The 18141-nt window shown below is 42.8% G+C and overlaps 2 protein-coding genes and 1 long non-coding RNA gene across 5 annotated transcripts in view; 2 read left to right on the forward strand and 1 right to left on the reverse strand.

Annotated features, from left to right (window-relative positions):
* RPL18 (ribosomal protein L18) overlaps positions 1-5905 on the forward strand; it is a 21804-nt gene extending 15899 nt beyond the window's left edge. The window contains exons 4-8 of one of the 2 annotated variants that reach the window (XM_085045365.1): positions 340-438; positions 921-935; positions 1821-1929; positions 4166-4235; positions 5792-5905. In XM_085045365.1, the coding sequence (XP_084901491.1) occupies positions 340-438; positions 921-935; positions 1821-1929; positions 4166-4235; positions 5792-5867 (369 nt within the window). In that variant the 3' untranslated portion in view covers positions 5868-5905. Of the gene's footprint in view, positions 1-339; positions 439-920; positions 936-1805; positions 1930-4165; positions 4236-5791 lie in introns of both variants that reach the window. The other variant, XM_085045364.1, reaches the window with a different exon arrangement.
* Positions 5906-7312: 1407 nt separating this feature from the next.
* RCVRN (recoverin) lies at positions 7313-14120 on the reverse strand. Of its 2 annotated transcripts, none has more exons than XM_085045360.1 (4): positions 13945-14120; positions 11681-12066; positions 9696-9807; positions 7313-7438 (listed from the first exon to the last, which is right to left on the reverse strand). In XM_085045360.1, exons 2-4 carry the CDS (start codon positions 12059-12061, stop codon positions 7353-7355), a joined length of 579 nt encoding a protein of 192 aa, XP_084901486.1. In that variant the 5' UTR covers positions 12062-12066; positions 13945-14120; the 3' UTR covers positions 7313-7352. The 2 variants fall into 2 exon arrangements, with proteins under 2 accessions (XP_084901486.1, XP_084901485.1); XM_085045359.1 differs by having other exon boundaries at positions 11681-12076.
* A 3255-nt stretch (positions 14121-17375) lies between these two features.
* LOC146422840 (uncharacterized) lies at positions 17376-17806 on the forward strand. Its single transcript, XR_014847759.1, has 2 exons — positions 17376-17638; positions 17681-17806. It is a non-coding gene; the product is annotated as an uncharacterized LOC146422840 (long non-coding RNA).
* The last annotated feature ends 335 nt before the right edge of the window (positions 17807-18141 follow it).

The raw sequence follows: 18141 nt of genomic DNA on the forward strand, positions 1-18141 counted from the left end.
TCCCCAGATTTTTGGGTGAATTCCCCCAATATTTTGGGTTCATTCCCATGGAATTTTGGTATATTTTGGGATTTTCCCTCCCAGATTTTTGAGTTAATTCCCAGGAATTTTAGGGTGAATTTCCCCAATTTTTTTGTTTTTTTCCCCCCAAATTTTGGTATTTTTTGGGATTTTCCCTCCCAGAATTTTGGGTTCATTCCCATGGAATTTTGGTATTTTTTGGGATTTCCTCTCCCAGATTTTTGGGTTCATTCCCAGGAATTTTTGGGTTCATTCCCAGGAATTTTTGGGTTCATTCCCATGGAATTTTGGTATTTTTTGGGATTTTTTCCCTCCCAGATCAGGATGATGAAGAAACCTGGCCGAGGTGACAAAACTGCAGTGGTTGTTGGGACAGTGACAGACGATGTCAGGATCCAGGAGGTGCCCAAACTCAAGGTTTGACCCAAATTTGGGGATTTTGGGAAATTTGGGGAAATTCAGGGTGGATTTGGGGAATTTTGGGGTTTTTAAGTGGTTTTTCTTCAAATTTTTGGGGTTTTTTTTTATTTTTGGGGTTTTTATAAGGGGAAGTTTTGGGGTTTTTTGAATTTTGGGGGTTTTTGGGGAATTCAGGGTGGATTTGATTTTTGGGCTGATTTTGGTTCATTTTTGGGCTGATTTTGGGTGATTTGAGGGTTGATTTTGGGTGATTTTTTGGGTAATTTTGGGTGATTTTTGGACTAAGTTTGGATTATTTTTAGGTGATTTTGGGGCTAATTTTGGGTGATTTTTAGGCTAATTTTGGGTGGGTTTTAGGTGGTTTTTGGGCTGATTTTGGGTAATTTTTGAGGTTGATTTTGGCTGATTTTGGGATATTTTTGTGGTGATTTTTTTGCCAGATTTTGGTTGATTTTTGGGTTAATTTCCTGTGTTTCCAGCTCTGTGCCCTCAGGGTCACTGATTTTGGGTTATTTTGGTTAATTTTTGGGTTAATTTTTTGCATTTCCAGCTCTGTGCTCTCAGGGTCACTGATTTTGGGTTATTTTAGGCTGATTTCAGCTAATTTTGGGTTAATTTTTTGGTTTTTAGCTCTGTGCCCTGAGGGTCACTGATTTTTGGGCTGATTTCAGGTGATTTTGGTTCATTTTTGGATTAATTTCCCCTTTTTTCAGCTCTGTGCTCTCAGGGTCACTGATTTTGGGCTGATTTCAGGTGATTTTGGCTAATTTTTGGGCTGATTTTCTCTATTTTCAGCTCTGTGCTCTCAGAGTCACTGATTTTGGGCTGATTTCAGATGATTTTGGCTAATTTTTGGGCTGATTTTCTCTATTTCCAGCTCTGTGCTCTCAGGGTCACTGATTTTGGGTGATTTTGGGCTGATTTCAGGTGATTTTGGCTAATTTTGGGCTGATTTTTCTGCATTTTCAGCTCTGTGCCCTGAGAGTCACTGATTTTGGATAATTTTGGTTAAATTTTGGGTTAATTTCCCATTTTTTCAGCTCTGTGCCCTGAGGGTCACTGATTTTGGGTGATTTTGGCTAATTTTGGGCTGATTATTTTGTATTTTAGCTCTGTGCTCTCAGAGTCACTGATTTTGGGCTGATTTCAGGTGATTTTGGCTAATTTTGGGCTGATTTTCTGCATTTCCAGCTCTGTGCTCTCAGGGTCACTGATTTTGGGTGATTTTGGGGTGATTTCAGGTGATTTTGGTTCATTTTTGGGTTAATTTCCCATTTTTTCAGCTCTGTGCTCTCAGGGTCACTGATTTTGGGTGATTTCAGGTGATTTTGGCTAATTTTGGGCTGATTATTTTGTATTTTCAGCTCTGTGCTCTCAGAGTCACTCGCGGCGCCAGAACTCGAATTCTCAAGTCTGGAGGTTCAATTCTGACCTTTGACCAGCTGGCCATGGTGACCCCCAAGGGCAAAGGGACAGTGCTGCTCTCAGGTGAGGAAAAAACCCCAAAATATCCTAAATTTAACCCAAAAAAATCCCCAGAAAAATCTCTGGAAAAAATCCCCCAAAAATCCCAAAAAAATCAGTGAAATTATGATAAATTTAACCCAAAATGACCCCCAAGGGCAAGGGGACAGTGCTGCTCTCAGGTGAGGAAAAACCCCAAAAAATCCTAAATTTAACCCAAAAAAATCCCCAGAAAAATCTCTGGAAAAAATCCCCCAAAAATCCCAAAAAAATCAGTGAAATTATGATAAATTTAACCCAAAATGACCCCCAAGGGCAAGGGGACAGTGCTGCTCTCAGGTGAGGAAAAACCTAAAAACCCCCAAATTTAACCCAAAAAAATCCCCAGAGAACTTCCCTAAAAATTCCTGAAAAAATCCCCAAAAAATCCCCAAAAAATCAGTGAAATTATAATAAATTAACCCAAAATGAGCCCCAAGGGCAAGGGGACAGTGCTGCTCTCAGGTGAGGAAAAACCCCAAAATATCCTAAATTTAACCCAAAAAAATCCCCAGAAAAATCCCCAGAAAAATCCCTGAAAATCCCCCAAAAAATCCCCCAAAAATCCCAAAAAAATCAGTGAAATTATGATAAAATTACATTAAATTGTCCCAAAATGAGCCCCAAGGGCAAAGGGACAGTGCTGCTCTCAGGTGAGGAAAAACCCCAAAATATCCTAAATTTAACCCAAAAAAATCCCCAGAGAACTTCCCTAAAAATTCCTGAAAAAATCCCCCAAAAATCCCAAAACAATCAGTGAAATTACATTAAATTTAACCCAAAATGACCCCCAAGGGCAAGGGGACAGTGCTGCTCTCAGGTGAGGAAAAACCCTAAATATCCTAAATTTAACCCAAAAAAATCCCCAGAGAAAATGGCTGGAAAATTCCCCAAAAAATCCCGAAAAAATCCCGAAAAAATCAGTGAAATTATAGCAAATTTAACCCCAAAAACCCCAAAATTAACCCGAAAAGATCACCAAATAATCACCAAAAAAATCTTGGAAAAAAATTGTGCAAAAAACACCCAAAAAAATCCCCAAAATTGAAGTGGAATGGTCATAAAATTATTCCAAAACGACCCCAAAAGGGCAAAGGAAAAACCCCAAATTACCCCAAAAACCTCAGAGGAAATCACTGAAAAAATTCCCAAAAAATCACCAAATACATCATTAAAAAATCCCTAAAATTGCAGTGAAATTATCATCAAATTACAGCAAATTACCCCAAAGTTCCACTCAAGTTTCCCCAAAATTCCCTTAAATTTTCCCTTAAATTAATTTTTCCTTCAAATCCTAATTTTTCCCCAAAAAATCCCCATTTTCCTCCAAAATCCCCATTTTTTCCCTTCAAATCCCCGTTTTTCCCCCCAAATCCCCTAAATTATCCCAAATTCCCCATATTTTCCCAAAATCCCCATTTCCCTCCCAAATTTCCCCTCCAAATCCCCAAATGTTGCCCCCAAATTTCCCAATTTTTTCCCCTAAATCTTCAAATTTTCCCCCAAAATACCTCATTTTTCCTTCTGAAATCACCATTTCCCCCCAAAAATCACCATTTTTTCCTTAAATCCCCATTTTTCATTTTCCCCAAATCCCTCAAATTATTCTCACAATCCTCAATTTTCCCCTCAATTTTCCCCAAAATCCTCATTTTCCTCATTTTCCAAATCCCCAAAATCCCCAAATATCCCTAAATTCCCACATTCTAAAATCCCATTTTCCCTTTAAATCTCCACTTTCCCCAAAATCCTTGTTTTTCCCCAAAATCCTCATATTTCAAAATCCCCATTTTCCCCCAAATTTCCCATTTTCCCTAAAATCCCCATTTTTTCCTCTCAATTTTTCCCCAAATCCCCAAATGACCCCAAAATTCCCAATTTCCCTAAATTTCAAAATCCATTTTTTCCCTTAAATCTCACTTTTCCCCCAAAATTAATTTTTCCCCATTAATACTTTTTCCCCTTAAACTTCTTTCCCACCCCAAATTTTTCCCCCAATTTTTTCCCCCAAATCCCCAAATGATCCCCAAATTATTCCCCCAAATTTCCCTAAAATCCTCATTTTCCCCAAATCTCCACTTTCCCCCAAAATCCTCATTTTTTCCCAAAATCCCCATTTAAAATCCCGTTTTTTCCCCCAAATCCCCAAAATGATCCCCAAAATCCCCAATTTTCCCCCAAATTTCCCCAAAATCCCATTTTTTCCCCATTTTCCCCTCAGGCCCTCGCAAGGCTCGGGAGGTTTATCGACACTTCGGCAAAGCGCCGGGAACTCCTCACAGCCACACCAAGTATGGGATTTGGGGGAAATTTATGGGATTTTGGGGAAATTTGGGGGATTTGGGGAAATTTGGGGGATTTGTGGGGTTTGGGGGATTTTATGGGGAATTGTGGGTGAATTTGGAGGGAATTTGGGGCAAAATTTGGGGATTTTGGGGAGAAATTGGGGATTTTGGGGTTTTGGGAGTATTCTTGGGGAGATTTATGGGATTTGGGGAAATTATGGGATTTTTGGGGGATTTGGGATTTTATGGGGAATTTGGGAGAATTTAGGGTTTGGGGAAATTTGGGGATTTTTTGCTGGATTTTGCGTTTTGGAGGAATTCTTAGGGAGATTCATGGGATTTTAGGGGAATTTTGGGGAAATTTCGGTTTTGGGGAAATTTTGGGATTTGTGGGGTTTGGGGGATTTTATGGGGAATTTGGAGAATTTTGGGGTTTTGGGGGGAAATTTGGGATTTTTTGGTGGATTTTTGGGGTTTTGGGGCAATTCCTGGGGAGATTTATGAGATTTTGGGGCAAAAGTTGGGGATTTTGGGGCAATTGATGGGATTTTGGGGATTTTTATGGGGATTTGGGGAAATTTGGGGATTTTGGGGCAGAATTTTATGGCATTTGGGGGGAAGTTTTGGGGTTTGGGGGATTTTAAAGGGAATTTATGGGATTTTTTTGGGAAAATTTGGGAGATTTGTGGGGTTTGGGGTGAGTTTATGAGGAGTTTGGAGGGAATTTAGGGTTTTTTTGGGGGAAAATTGGGGATTTCTTGGTGGATTTTTGGGGTTTTGGGAGAATTCTTGGGGAGATTTATGGGATTTTGTGGCAAAATTTGGGGATTTTGGGGGAAATTTGAGGTTTGGGGGATTTTAAAGGGAATTTTTAGGGGAGATTTAGGGGATTTTTGGGAGTCCTGGTTGTGACTTTGGGGGAAATTTGGGGGATTTTTGGGAATTCACGGGATTTTGGAGATCCTGGAGGAATTTGGGGGGAATTGATGGGATTTTGGGAAATATTTTTGGGTTTTGGGATTCCTGGGTTTGATTTTTTGGGGATTTTGGAGTTTCTGGGTTTGATTTTTGGGGTTTTTGGGTTTTCTGGGTTTAATTTTTTGGGATTTTGGGATTCCTGGGATGATACATTTTTATTTTGGGATTCCTGGGTTTGAAATTTTGGGTTTTTGGGATTCCTGGGTTTGATTTTTTAGCTTTTGGGGTTCCTGGGTTTGATTTTTTGGGATTTCTTGATTTGATTTTTTTTTGTTTTGATTTCTGGGTTGATTTTTTTGCATTTTGGGGTTCTTGAGTTTAATTTTTTGGGGTTTTTGGGATTCTTTGGTTTGATTTTGTGGGATTTTGGGATTTCTGGGGTTCCTGGCTTTGATTTTTTGGGGTTTTTTGCCCATTTTTTGGGGTTTTCTGCCCCATTTTTTGAGTTTTTTGTTTCACTTTTGGGGTTTTCTGCCCCATTTTGGGTTTTTTTCCCCATTTTTGGGGTTTTTTCCCCATTTTTGGGGTTTTTTCCCCATTTTTGGGTTTTTTTCCCTCATTTCTAACCCCAAATCTCCCCCCAGGCCCTACGTTCGCTCCAAGGGCCCCAAGTTCGAGCGAGCTCGGGGCAGAAGAGCCAGCAGAGGATACAAGAACTGAGGGGAAAACCAATAAAAACCCAATTTTCACACCAAAAACTGCCTCTGAGTGATGAGAAACACACAGGAAAACCCGAAAAAATCCATCCAAAAATGGCCCAAAAAATTCAAATTATTGGGGGAAATTCAAACCTGAAAAACCCTAAAAAAATCGACCTAAAAATGGCCAAAAAATTCAATTTATTGGGGGAAATTTCATCTGAAAAAACCCCAAAAAATCGACCCAAAAATGCCCCAAAACCTCAATTTATTGGGGGAAATTTCGTCTGAAAAAACCCTTAAAAATTGACCCAAAAATTCAGTTTATTGGGGGAACTTTCATCTGAAAAAACCCCAAAAAATGACCCAAAAATGTCAAAAAAATACAAATTATTGGGGGAAATTTCATCTGAAAAAAACCCCAAAAAATCCACCCAAAAATGGCCAAAAAATTCTAATTATTGGGGGAAATTCCATCTGAAAAAAACCCAAAAAAATCGACCCAAAAATGCCCCAAAAATTCAGTTTATCAGGGGAAATTTCATCTGAAAAAACCCTAAAAAAATGACCCAAAAAATACTGAAATTGTCCTAAAAATTCAGCTTTACTGGGAGAAATTGTGACCCAAAAAGTGCTGAAATTGCACCAAAAATTGGCTTTAATGGGAGAAATTCAACCCCAAAAAATCACCCAGAAATGTCCTAAAATGTCCTAAAAATCAGGTTAATTATGGGAAATTCCACCCTAAAAAATCCCTTTTTTTCCCCAAAAAAATCTCCTTTTTTTCCCCAAAAAAATCCTTTTTTCTCCCCAAAACTCCCAACTTCCCCCCAACATTTTCCTCCCTTAAAAATCCTTTTTTTCTCCTTAAAGAAATCTAAAATTTCCCCCTTAAAATTGCCCATAAAAACCCTTTTTCCCCCCTTAAAATCCTTTTGATTTCCCCTTAAAAACCCCAATTTCCACCCCAAAAAATCCTTTTTTTCCCTTAAAAATCCCTCAAATTTTCCCCTTTTAATTCCCCCAAAAAAACCCTTTTTCCCCCAAAAAAATTTCCATTTTTCCCTCAAAAATTTCCATTTTTCCTCAAAAAAATTTCCATTTTTTCCCCTCAAAAACTCCAGTTTCCACCCCCAAAAAATCCCTTTTTTTCTTTAAAAACCCTAATTTCCCTCCTCCTAAAAATCCATTTTTTCCCTCAAAAATTTCCATTTTTTCCCCCAAAATCTCCTTTTTTCCCCCCAAAAAATCCCAATTTTCCTCCTCTAAAAAAATCCATTTTTCCCAAAAAAATTTCCATTTTTTCCCCCCAAAAAATCCCAATTTTCCTCCTCTCAAAAATCCATTTTTCCCCCCAAAACTTCCATTTTTCCCCCCAAATTGCCCAAAATGCCCATTTTTGGCCCCAAAACCAACACACAGCTGGGGGGATTTCCTTTATTTCCCCTCCCCCCCTCCCCGCCCTTCCCCACTCTTTGGGTTTTTCCCAAATTTTGGGTTTTTTTCCTCATTTTTTGGGTTCGTATTGGATCAGCCTCATGATCGCGTCGTTCTTCATCACGCCGTCGATGAACTCTGCCTCGGCGATCTTGTCTGCGGATTTGGGGAGAAAACGGGAGATTTTGGTAAAAAACGTGAAATTTGGGGGAAAAAACTGAAATTTGGGGAAAAAACACGAAATTTTTGGGAAAAAACACGAAATTTGGGGGAAAAATCCTGAAATTTTTTTTGAAAAATCCCCAAATTTTGGGGGAGAAACCCTGAAATTTTTAGGGAAAATCCTGAAATTTTTGGGTTTCAGGGGAGGAAATTTAGGGGATTTTGGGATGATTTTTTTGGGGAAAATTTGGGTTAAAAATTCTAACATTTGGGGAAAAATCCTGAAATTTTTTTGGGAAAAATCCCGAAGTTTTGGGGGAGAAATCCTGAAATTTTTAGGGAAAATCCCCAAATTTTTGGGTTTCAGGGGAGGAAATTTAGGGGATTTTGGGATGATTTTTTTGGGGGGAAGATTTGGGTTAAAAATCCCAAAATTTGGGGTAAAAATCCTGAAAATTTTTAGGGAAAAATCCTGAAATTTTTAGGGAAAAATCCCAAAATTTTTTGGGAAAAATCCCCAAATTTTTGGGTTTCAGGGGAGGAAATTTAGGGGATTTTGAGATGATTTTTTTGGGGGAAGATTTGGGTTAAAAATCCCAAAATTTGGGGAAAAATCCTGAAAATTTTTAGGGAAAAATCCCCAAATTTTGGGGGAGAAATCCTGAAATTTTTAGAGAAAATCCCCAAATTTTTGTAGCTCATGGGAGGAAATTTAGGGGATTTTGGGATGATTTTTTTTGGGGAAAATTTGGGTTAAAAAATCCCAAAATTTGGGGAAAAATCCCGAAATTTTTAGGGGAAAATCCCCAAATTTTTGGGGTTCAGGGGAGGAAATTTAGGGGATTTTGGGATGATTTTTGGGGGGGAAATTTGGGTTAAAAATCCCAAAATTTGGGGAAAAATCCTGAAATTTTTTTTGAAAAATCCCCAAATTTGGGAAAATCCTGAAATTTTTAGGGGAAAATCCTGAATTTTTTGGGTTTCAGGGGAGGAAATTTAGGGGATTTTAGGGGATTTTGGAATGATTTTTTGGGGGAAAATTTGAGTTAAAAATCCCAAAATTTGGGGTAAAATTCCTAATATTTTTGGGGTAAAAATCCTGAAAAATTTCGGGGGAAAATCCTGAAATTTTTAGGGAAAAATCCTGAAAGTTTTGGGGTTCAGGGGAGGAAATTTTGGGGGAAATTTCGGGTGATTTTAGGGTGATTTTTGGGGGGAAGATTTGGGTTAAAAATCCCCTAAAATTTGGGATAAAAATCCCCAAATTTGGGTAAAAATCCCAAAATATTTTGGGAGAAATCCCCGAATTTTTGGGGTCATGGGGAGGAAATTTGGGGTGATTTTATGGGAAATTTAGAGTGATTTTGAGGAGATTTGGGGGAATTTTGGGAGAGTTCAGGTGATGATTTTGGGGGAAAAATTTGGGGTTAGAAATCCCAAAATTTGGGGTGAAATCCCAAAATTTTTGGGTGTCAGGGGAGGAAATTTTGGGGGAAATTGTGACATTTTTAGGGATTTTGAGGGGATTTGGGGTTTTTTTAAAGTGGTGAAATTGTGAAGTTTCTGGGGGGAATTTTGGGGGAATTTTGGAGGAATTTTGGGAATTTTTGAGGTTTTTTCGGGGATTATTTTAGGGTTTTTGGGACTTAAAAACACGAGATTTTTAGGGTTATTTAAGGGTTTTTTGGGGGACTTTAAAGCGCAGATTTTTTGGGGTTTTTTATAATTTTTTTGGGTTTTAAAGCACAAGGTTTTCGGGGTTATTTAAGGTTTTTTTGTTGATTTTTAGGCACGAGAGTTTTGGGATTATTTAAAGGGTTTTTTTGGCATTTTTGGGGTTTTTTTAGGGCTTTTAGGGTTTTTAAGGCGTGAGGTTTTTGGGATTATTTCAGGAGTTTTTTTGGGTTTTAAACCAGGAAGTTTTTGGGATTATTTTAGGGTTTTGTGAGGTTTTAAGGTGCAGGAATTTTGGGATTTTTTGTGGGATTTTTTTTGGGTTTTTTAGGGTTTTTTTAGGGTTTTTTGTGTGATTTTTTTGGGGTGGATTTGGGTAGATTTGGGATGAATTTTGGGGTGGATTTGGGATGAATTTAAGGATTTTTTGGGTGTTTTAAGCACAGGTTTTTCGGGATTTTTTTGGGTTTTTTAGTGTTTTTTTGGTGCAGTTTTTTCGGGGTGATTCGGGGCGGATTTGGGATAAATTTGGGATAAATTTCGGGATGTTTTTGGGATGTTTTCGGGGTTTCCTCACCGTTTTCGCCCTTCTTGAAATAAGCCCAGAGCTTGTCAGCTCTTTTCTGGGGAGAATTTTCATCCTCGGGAAGAGATTTCTGCTCCTCGGGTGGAATCATCCGGAAAATCGCCTGTGGGACCCAAAAATCCGTCAGAAACCCCAAAAAATGGGGCTGGAAAACCCAAAAATCTGTCAGAAACCCCAAAAAATGGGGCTGGAAAACCCAAAAATCTGTCAGAAACCCCAAAAATGGGGCTGGAAACCCCAAAAATCTGTCAGAAACCCCAAAAATGGGGCTGGAAACCCCAAAAATCTGTCAGAAACCCCAAAAAATGGGGCTGGAAAACCCAAAAATCCGTCAGAAACACCCCAAAAATGGCTCTGAAGATCCCAAAATCCATCAGAAACCCCAAAGAACGATTCTGGGGATCCCAAAATGAGCTCCAGGACCCCAAAATCGACCCCAACATGAGTCTGAGACCCCAAAAGGGACCCCAAAACAGACCCGGGGGATCCCAAAATGACCCCAAGGACCCCAAAAGTGACCCCAAAATGAGTCTGAGACCCCAAAATGGACCCCAAAACAGACCCGGGGGATCCCAAAATGACCCCAAGGACCCCAAAAGTGACCCCAAAATGAGCTCGAGGACCCCAAAAAAGCCCCAAGGACCCCAAAATGAGCCTGAAGATTCCAAAAATTGACCCCAAAATGAGCCAAATAACCCCAAAAATTAGCCTGAAGATCCCAAAATGAACCTCAAAATGAGCCTGAAGACCCCAAAATGACCTCAAGGACCCCAAAATGACCCCAAAGATCCCAAAATGAGTCTGAGACCCCAAAATAGCCCCAAAGATCCCAAAATAGCCCCAAAGACCCCCAAATAACCCCAAAACCCCCAAATCTCAGCGGCTCGGGGTGGGGGAGGGGATTAAGCTCCTTAAGGCGCCCCTCCCCCCACCGCCCCTCCCCCCCCGCGGGATTTTCCATCCGGATTTGGAAATCCGGGATTGGGGGGTGGGGGAGGGGCAAAGCCAATTAGCTTTGGGGTTAATTGGGGGGGAGGGGGAGGGGGAGGGGAGGGAGGGGGAGGGGGCAGAGAGCAGAGAGCCCTCCCCCACCCCGCAGAGCCCCATGGGAATTCCCAACATTCCCAGGAATTCCAGTTTTTTTTTGGATCTCGATGTTTTTTGGGATCTCCAGAGTTTTTGGGATCTCTCTCTCTCCCCATGGTTGGATCCTCCCAGTCCCACAATCCCCAAATCCCAAATTCCCAAATCCTAAATAATTCCCAAATAATTCCCAAAATCCCGAATTCCTCACTGTGATCATCTCCAACACCTCGCTCTTGCTGATCTCCTGATTCCCATGATCCCAAACCCCAAATCCTGAATTTCCACCCCAAATAATTCCCAAATAAATCCCAAATTCTATATTTCCTCACCGTGATGATCTCCAACACCTCACTCTTGCTAATCTCCCCGTTCTGATCCACATCAAAGAGGGAGAATGCCAAACCCCAAACCCCAAATCCTCCATTCCAAACCCCAAATCCTGAATTCCCAAACCCCAAATTCTGTATTTTAACCCCAAATTTCTGGATTTCCTCACCGTGATGATCTCCAACACCTCGCTCTTGCTAATCTCCCCATTCCGATCCACATTGAACAGTGAAAACGCCAAACCCCAAACCCCAAATCCCAAAAAACTCCCAAATTTATGGATTTCCTCACCGTGATGATCTCCAGCACCTCACTCTTGCTGATCTCCCCGTTCCGATCCACGTCAAAGAGCGAGAACGCCAAACCCCAAACCCCAAATCCTTCATTTTCACCCCAAATAATTCCCAAATTCCTGAATTCCCAAACTCACCGTGATGATCTCCAGCACCTCACTCTTGCTGATCTCCCCGTTCCGATCCACGTCAAAGAGGGAAAACGCCAAACCCCAAATCCTCCATTCCAAACCCCAAATAAATCCCAAATTCCTGAATTCCCAAACTCACCGTGATGATCTCCAGCACCTCGCTCTTGCTGATCTCCCCGTTCCGATCCACATCAAAGAGCGAGAACGCCCACTCCAGCTTCAGGTGGGTTTTCCCCGACGACGTCAGGTGCAGCGCGATGATGTATTCCCGAAAATCCAGAGTTCCGTCATCATTGGTGTCGAAGCTCCTGAAGACGTGTCTGGCGTAGCCCTGCGGGTCGGAGTTGGGGAAGAAGTTCCCGTAGATCTTCTCGAACTCGGCGCGGCTGATGCGGCCGTCGGGACACTGCTTCTGGAAGCTCTCGTACCAGCGGCACAGCTCCTCCTCCGAGTAGCGCGTCGACGTCTTCAGGTCCTCCAGGATCTCCTTGGACAGGGCGCCGCTCTTGGCGTTGCCCATGGCGGCTGGGGGAGCCTGGAGGGGGAGAAACGGGGGAAATTTAGGGTTTTAGGGAGAAAAATGAGGAGAAAACGGTTCTGGATGCAAAAAATGGGGAGGAAAGTGAAGGTTTTGGAGCCAAAAATGGGGGGAAAAGAGGGTTTTAGGGAGAAAAATGGGAGGAAAATGGAGGGTTTGGACCTGGAAATGTGGTGGGAAATGAAGGTTTGGACCCAAAAATGGGGAGGAAGAGGAAAGTTTTGGATCCCAAAATGTGGAGGTAAAAGGTTTTGGAGCCAAAAATGGGGTGGAGAATGGAGGGTTTGGAGCAAAAAATGGGGTGGAAATTAAGGTTTTGGAGCCAAAAATGGGGAGGAAAAAGGAGGTTTTGGACCCAAAAATGTGGTGGAGAATGGAGAGTTTGGGTCCTGAAATACGGTGGGAAATAGAGGGTTTGGAGCCAAAAAATGGGGAGGAAAATGAAGGGTTTGGAGCCAAAAAGGGGGAGGAAGAGGAAAGTTTTGGATCTCAAAATGTGGAGGAAAATGAAAGTTTGGAGCCAGAAATGGGGAGGAAAATGGAGGTTTTGGGTCCTGAAATGTGGTGGGAAATAGAGGGTTTGGTGCCAAAAATGTAGTGGGAGAATGGAAGGTTTGGAACCAAAAATGGGGAGGAAAATTAAGGGTTTGGAGCCAAAAATGTGGTGGAAATGGAGGGTTTGGAGCCACAAATGGGGTGGGAAAATGAAGGTTTGGAGCCAGAAATGGGGAGTAGGAGGAAATCTGGAGGGGAAAATGGAGGAAAAAAGGGTTTTAGAGAGAAAAATGGGGAGGAAAATGGGTCTGGATGCAAAAAATGGGGAGGAAAACGAAGGTTTTGGAGCCAAAAATGGGGAGGAAAATGAAGGTTTGGACTCAAAAATGTGGGAAATGAAGGGTTTGGATCCCAAAACGAGGAGGAAGAAGGTTCTTGACCCAAAAAATGTGGAGGAAAAGGAAGGTTTTGGACCCAAAAATGAGGAGGAGAAAGATCCCAAAACCCTGAAAAGGAGGATGAAGGAAATCCTGGAGTCCCCAAAACCGAGGAAGAAGAAAATCCAAGAATTCCCCAAAAACGAAGAGGAAAATCCCAAACCCAAATCGAGGCTGAAGAAAATCCCAAACCCTGAAAATGAGGAGGAGGAAAATCCTGAACCCCAAAAACGAGGAAGAAGAAAATCCCAAACCCAAAACTGAGGGAGAAAAAAATTCTGAATCCCCAAAAACTGAGGAGGAAGAAAAATCCCAGAATCCCCCAAAAGTGAGGATGGAAAGTCCTGGAATCCCCAAAAACAATGAAGAAAATCCTAAACCCCAAAAACGAGGAAGAAGAAGATCCTGGAATCCCCAAAAACGATGAAGAAAATCCCAAACCCCAAAAATGAGGATGAAGAAGATCCCAGAATCCCAAAAACGAGGAAGAGGAAAATCCTGGGATCCCCAAAAACAAGGAGGAAGAAGATTCTGAATCCCCAAAACCGAAGAAAATCCCAAACCCAAAACTGAGGAAGAGGAAAATCCCGAAAACTGTGGCTGGAAAAGATCCTGGAATCCCCGAAAACGAGGAGGAGGAAAATCCCAAAACCCCAAAATCGAGGAAAATCCCAGAATCCCCGAAAATGAAAATCCTGAATCCCAAAAATGAGGAAAATCCCCGAAAATGAGGAAGAGGAAAATCCCAAAACCCCAAAAACGAGGAGGAGGAAAATCCCAGAATCCCCAAAAATGAAAATCCTGAATCCCAAAAATGAGGAAAATCCCAAAAAACGAGGAAGAGGAAAATCCCAAAACCCCAAAAATGAGGAAAATCCCAAATCCCAGAATGAGGAAGAGGAGGATGAAGCTGAAGCTCTCTGAGGTTCTTACGGGAAAATTCGGCTGGAAGGTTCTGGAAGGTTCTGGGAGGTTCTGGAAGGTTCTGGAAGGTTCTGGGAGGTTCTGACTGAGGATGAGGAGGTGAGGAAGCTCAGCTGGGCTCTGCTCTGCCCGGAGATCCCAATTGGGGTTTTTATTGGGATTTTGGGGGATTTGGGGGATTTGGGGTGGGGGAGGGGCGAAGGGGATTTGGGCTGAGCGGCACGTGGGGTGGGGGAGGGGCGGGGAGGGGAAATCCCGCCGAGAAAAACCCCAAAAATACCCGAAATAACCCCAAAAAACAGCCGAAAAACACCCGAAATAACCCCAAAAAAACCCTGAAATAACCCCAAAAAACCCCCCAAACCCAAACCACCCGAAATAACCCCAAAAAACACCTGAAATAATCCCAAAAAAGCCCAAAAAATAACCCTGAAAAACAAAACACCCAAAAAATCCCCAAAATACCTGAACTAACCCCAAAAAAACCCCAAAAACCACCCAAAATAACCCCAAAAAACACCCGAAAAAACCCCAAAATAACCCCAAAAAGCAAAACAACCGAAATAACCCTGAAAAAAACCCCAAAAACCCCAAAATAACCCCAAAAAACACCCGAAAAACACCTGAAAAAAACCCAAAAAACCCTGAAATAACCCCCAAAAAAACCCCAAAACCAAAACACCCTAAATAACCCCCAAAAAACCCAGAAAACCCCCAAAAAATAACCCCGAAAAAAAAACACCCCAAAAATACCCAAACTAACCCAAAAAAACCCCTGAAAACCACCCGAAATAACCCCGAAAAATACCTGAAATAAACCAAAAACTCAAATAAACCACCCAAGAAAATATAAGAAATAAAAACAGCCCTAAAATCACCCAAAGTGACCCGAAAAATACCCAAAGTAACCCGAAAATAACTCGAAAAGCACCAGAAATATCCCGAGAAATCAAAATAGCCCAAAAATGGGGAAAAAAATTTGGAAAATGCTTGAAAAATACCTGAAATAACCCAAAAACCGCTGGAAAATAAACGAGAAACTCAAAAAACAACCCGAGATAAACCAAGAAATAAAAATAGCAAAAAATAACCCAAAATAACTCAAAAAAATACAAAAAATATCCCAAGAAATCAAAGCAGCCAAGAAACAACAAAAAAAATCCCCAAAATTTCCTTAAAACAAAGAAAAAACCCAAAAAAACCTAAAAAATAAGTACCTCAAGAAACCCCAAATGCTCCAGAATACTCTAAAAAATATCCCCAAATGCCCTAAAAATGTCCCAAAATACCCCAAAAACTAAAAAAAATCCCCTCAAAATATTCCCAAATCCTCAAAAATACCCAAAAACCCAAAATACCCAAAAAAAGCCTCAGAAACTGAAAAATGTGCGAAAAAATACCCAAAAACCACCCGAAAATGAAGGAAAACTTCCCTGAAAATAACTCCAAAAATACCCGAAAATCCCAAAATTACCAAAATCCAAATAAAATATCCTAAAAACCCCAAAAAGCCTCAAAATTCCCTTCGAAACAAACCCAAAAAACCCCAAAAATAACCCAAAAATCTCCAAATTTCCCTTCAAAACAAACCCAAAAAAACCCCAAAATTCCCCCAAAAACTCTAAATTTCCTTCCAAACAAACCCAAAAAAACCCAAAACTAACCCCAAAATTCCCTTGAAAACAACCCCAAAAAAACCCCAAAAGTAACCCAAAATCTCCAAATTTCCCTCCAAAACAAATCCAAAGAAACCCCAAAAAATAACCCAAAATTTCCAAATTTCCCTTCAAAAAAACCCCAAAAATCTCCAAATTTCCCTTCCAAACCCAAAAAAACCCCAAAAATCTCCCAAAATCTCCAAATTTCCCTTCAAAAAAAACCCAAAAAAACCCCAAAAATAGCCCAAAATCCCCCCAAAACCCCAAATTTCCTTCCAAACAAACCCAAAAACCCCAAAAATCTCCCAAAATCTCCAAATTTCCCTTCCAAAAACCCCAAAAACAACCCAAAACCCCAAATTTCCTTCCAAAAAAACCCCAAAAAACCCCAAATTTCCTTCCAAAAACCCCCAAAATCCCCTCCCCCCTCGCCCCTCCCCCCTGGCGGCAGATGGCAGGGTGGGGGAGGGGCAGCGCTAATTAGCAAATCCTCATTAGCGTCATCGCCAATTAGCGAGCGGCGGGGGGAGGGGAGGTTGTGTAAGGGGGGGAGGGGCGGAGGGGAGGGGGAGGGGCGGACAGGTGAGGCTGGGCGGGGCCAGGTGGGGCTTGGTGTCCCCAAATGTCCCCAGGTGGGTCCAGGTGTGTCCAGGTGAGCTTTTGGTGTCCCCAGGTGAGTCCAGGTGAGTTCTTATTGTCCCCAGGTGAGTCCTGAGTGTCCCCAGGATGTCCCCAAATGTCCCCAGGTGAGTTTCAGGTGTATCCAGGTGTCCCCAGGTGTGTCCTCAGTGTCCCCAAGGTGTCCCCAGGTGGGTTTCAGACACCCCAGGTGTGTCCTGAGTGTCCCCAGGTGAGTTTTGGTGTCCCCAGGTGTGTCCAGGATGTCCCCAGGTGAGCTTTGGACACCCCAGGATGTCCCCAGGTGGTCTCACTGTCCCCAAAGTGTCCCCAGAGTGTCCCCAGGTGAGTTTTGGACACCCCAGGTCAGTTCTTAGTGTCCCCAAATGTCCCCAGGTGAGCTCTGGATGTCCCCAGGTGTTCTCAGGTGACCCCAGGTGTGTCCTGGGTGTGCCCAGGTGACCTCTGGGTGTCACCAAGGTGTCCTCAGGTGAGTTTTCACTGTACCCAGATGAGTTTCAGGTGAGTTCTCACTGTCCCCAAGGTGTCCCCAGGTGTGTTTTGGGTGTCTCCAGGTGTTCTCAGATGTCACCAAGGTGTCCCCAGGTGTGTCCAGGTGAGTTCTTAATGTCCCCAGGTGCTCTCAGATGTCCCCAGGTGTGTCTTTAATGTCCCCAAGGTGTCCCCAGGTGAGTCCTGAATGTCCCCAAATGTCCTCAGGTGAGTTTCAGGTGAGTTCTCAGTGTCCCCAAGGTGTCCCCAGGTGCTCTCAGGTGTCCCCAGGTGAGTTCCAGGTGTATCCAGGTGTGTTTTCAGTGTCCCCAAGGTGTCCCCAGGTGTGTTTTGGGTGTCCCCAGGTGCTCTCAGGTGTGTCCAGGTGAGTTCTCAGTGTCCCCAAGGTGTCCCCAGGTGTGTTCCAGGTGTGTTTTCAGTGTCCCCAGGTGTCCCCAGGTGAGTTCCAGGTGTCCCCAGGTGCGTTTTCAGTGTCCCCAGGTGCTCTCAGGTGTCCCCAAGGTGTCCCCAGATGTCCCCAAGTGCTCTCAGGTGTCCCCAGGTGAGTTCCAGGTGTCCCCAAGGTGTCCCCAGGTGAGTTCCAGGTGTCCCCAGGTGTCCCCAGGTGTCCCCAGGTGTCCCCCAGGTGTCCCCAGGTGTCCCCAGGTGTCCCCAGGTGTCCCCACCTCCCCTCCCCTCACCCAAACTCCACTACAAAACCAAACCTTTATTCTTTGGGGTTCATTTTTGGGTTCATTTCTCACCTTTTTGGGGTTTTTTTTTTCCTCCATAACTTAAATAACTTAGCGGGGGAGGGGCAGCCCTGCCCCCCCCACCCCAAAAACCCCCAAAATTCCCCCAAAATTCACCTTCTCCCCCCAAAAATCAGTGAGTTATTCCTGCCCCTCCCCCTCCCCCCAAAATAGGGTCTGGGGGTCCCAAAATTGGGTCTGGGGTCCCAAAAATTGGGTTTGGAGTCCCAAATTTGGGTTTGGGGTCCCAAAAATTGGGTCTGGGGTCCCCAAAATTGGGTTTGGGGTCCCAAAAAGTGGATTTTGGGGTCCCAAATTTGGGTCTGGGGTCCCAAAAATGGGTCTGGGAGAATCTGGGGTCCCAAAAAGTGTATTTTGGGGTCCCAAAAATGGGTCTGGGGGGAATTTGGGATCCCAAAATTGGGTCTGGGGGTTTCAGGCTTCCCCAAAAATCGACTTTGGGATCCCAAAACTGACTCCAGGCCCCCCAAATTTGGGTCTGGGGTCTTTCAAACACCCCAAAATCGACTCCAAATTGGGTCTGGGGATGGTTTGGGACCCCAAAACTGAGTCTGGGGGTTTCAAACCTCCCCAAAATTGGGTCTGGGGGGGTTTGGGATCCCAAACTCACCCCAAATTTGGGTCTGGGGGTTTCAAACCTCCCCAGACTCGACCCAGGGACCCCA

The sequence above is a fragment of the Lichenostomus cassidix genome, unplaced genomic scaffold (assembly GCF_008360975.1).
Source record: "Lichenostomus cassidix isolate B80296 unplaced genomic scaffold, HeHo_3.0 HiC_scaffold_38, whole genome shotgun sequence".
Taxonomy (NCBI): domain Eukaryota; kingdom Metazoa; phylum Chordata; class Aves; order Passeriformes; family Meliphagidae; genus Lichenostomus; species Lichenostomus cassidix.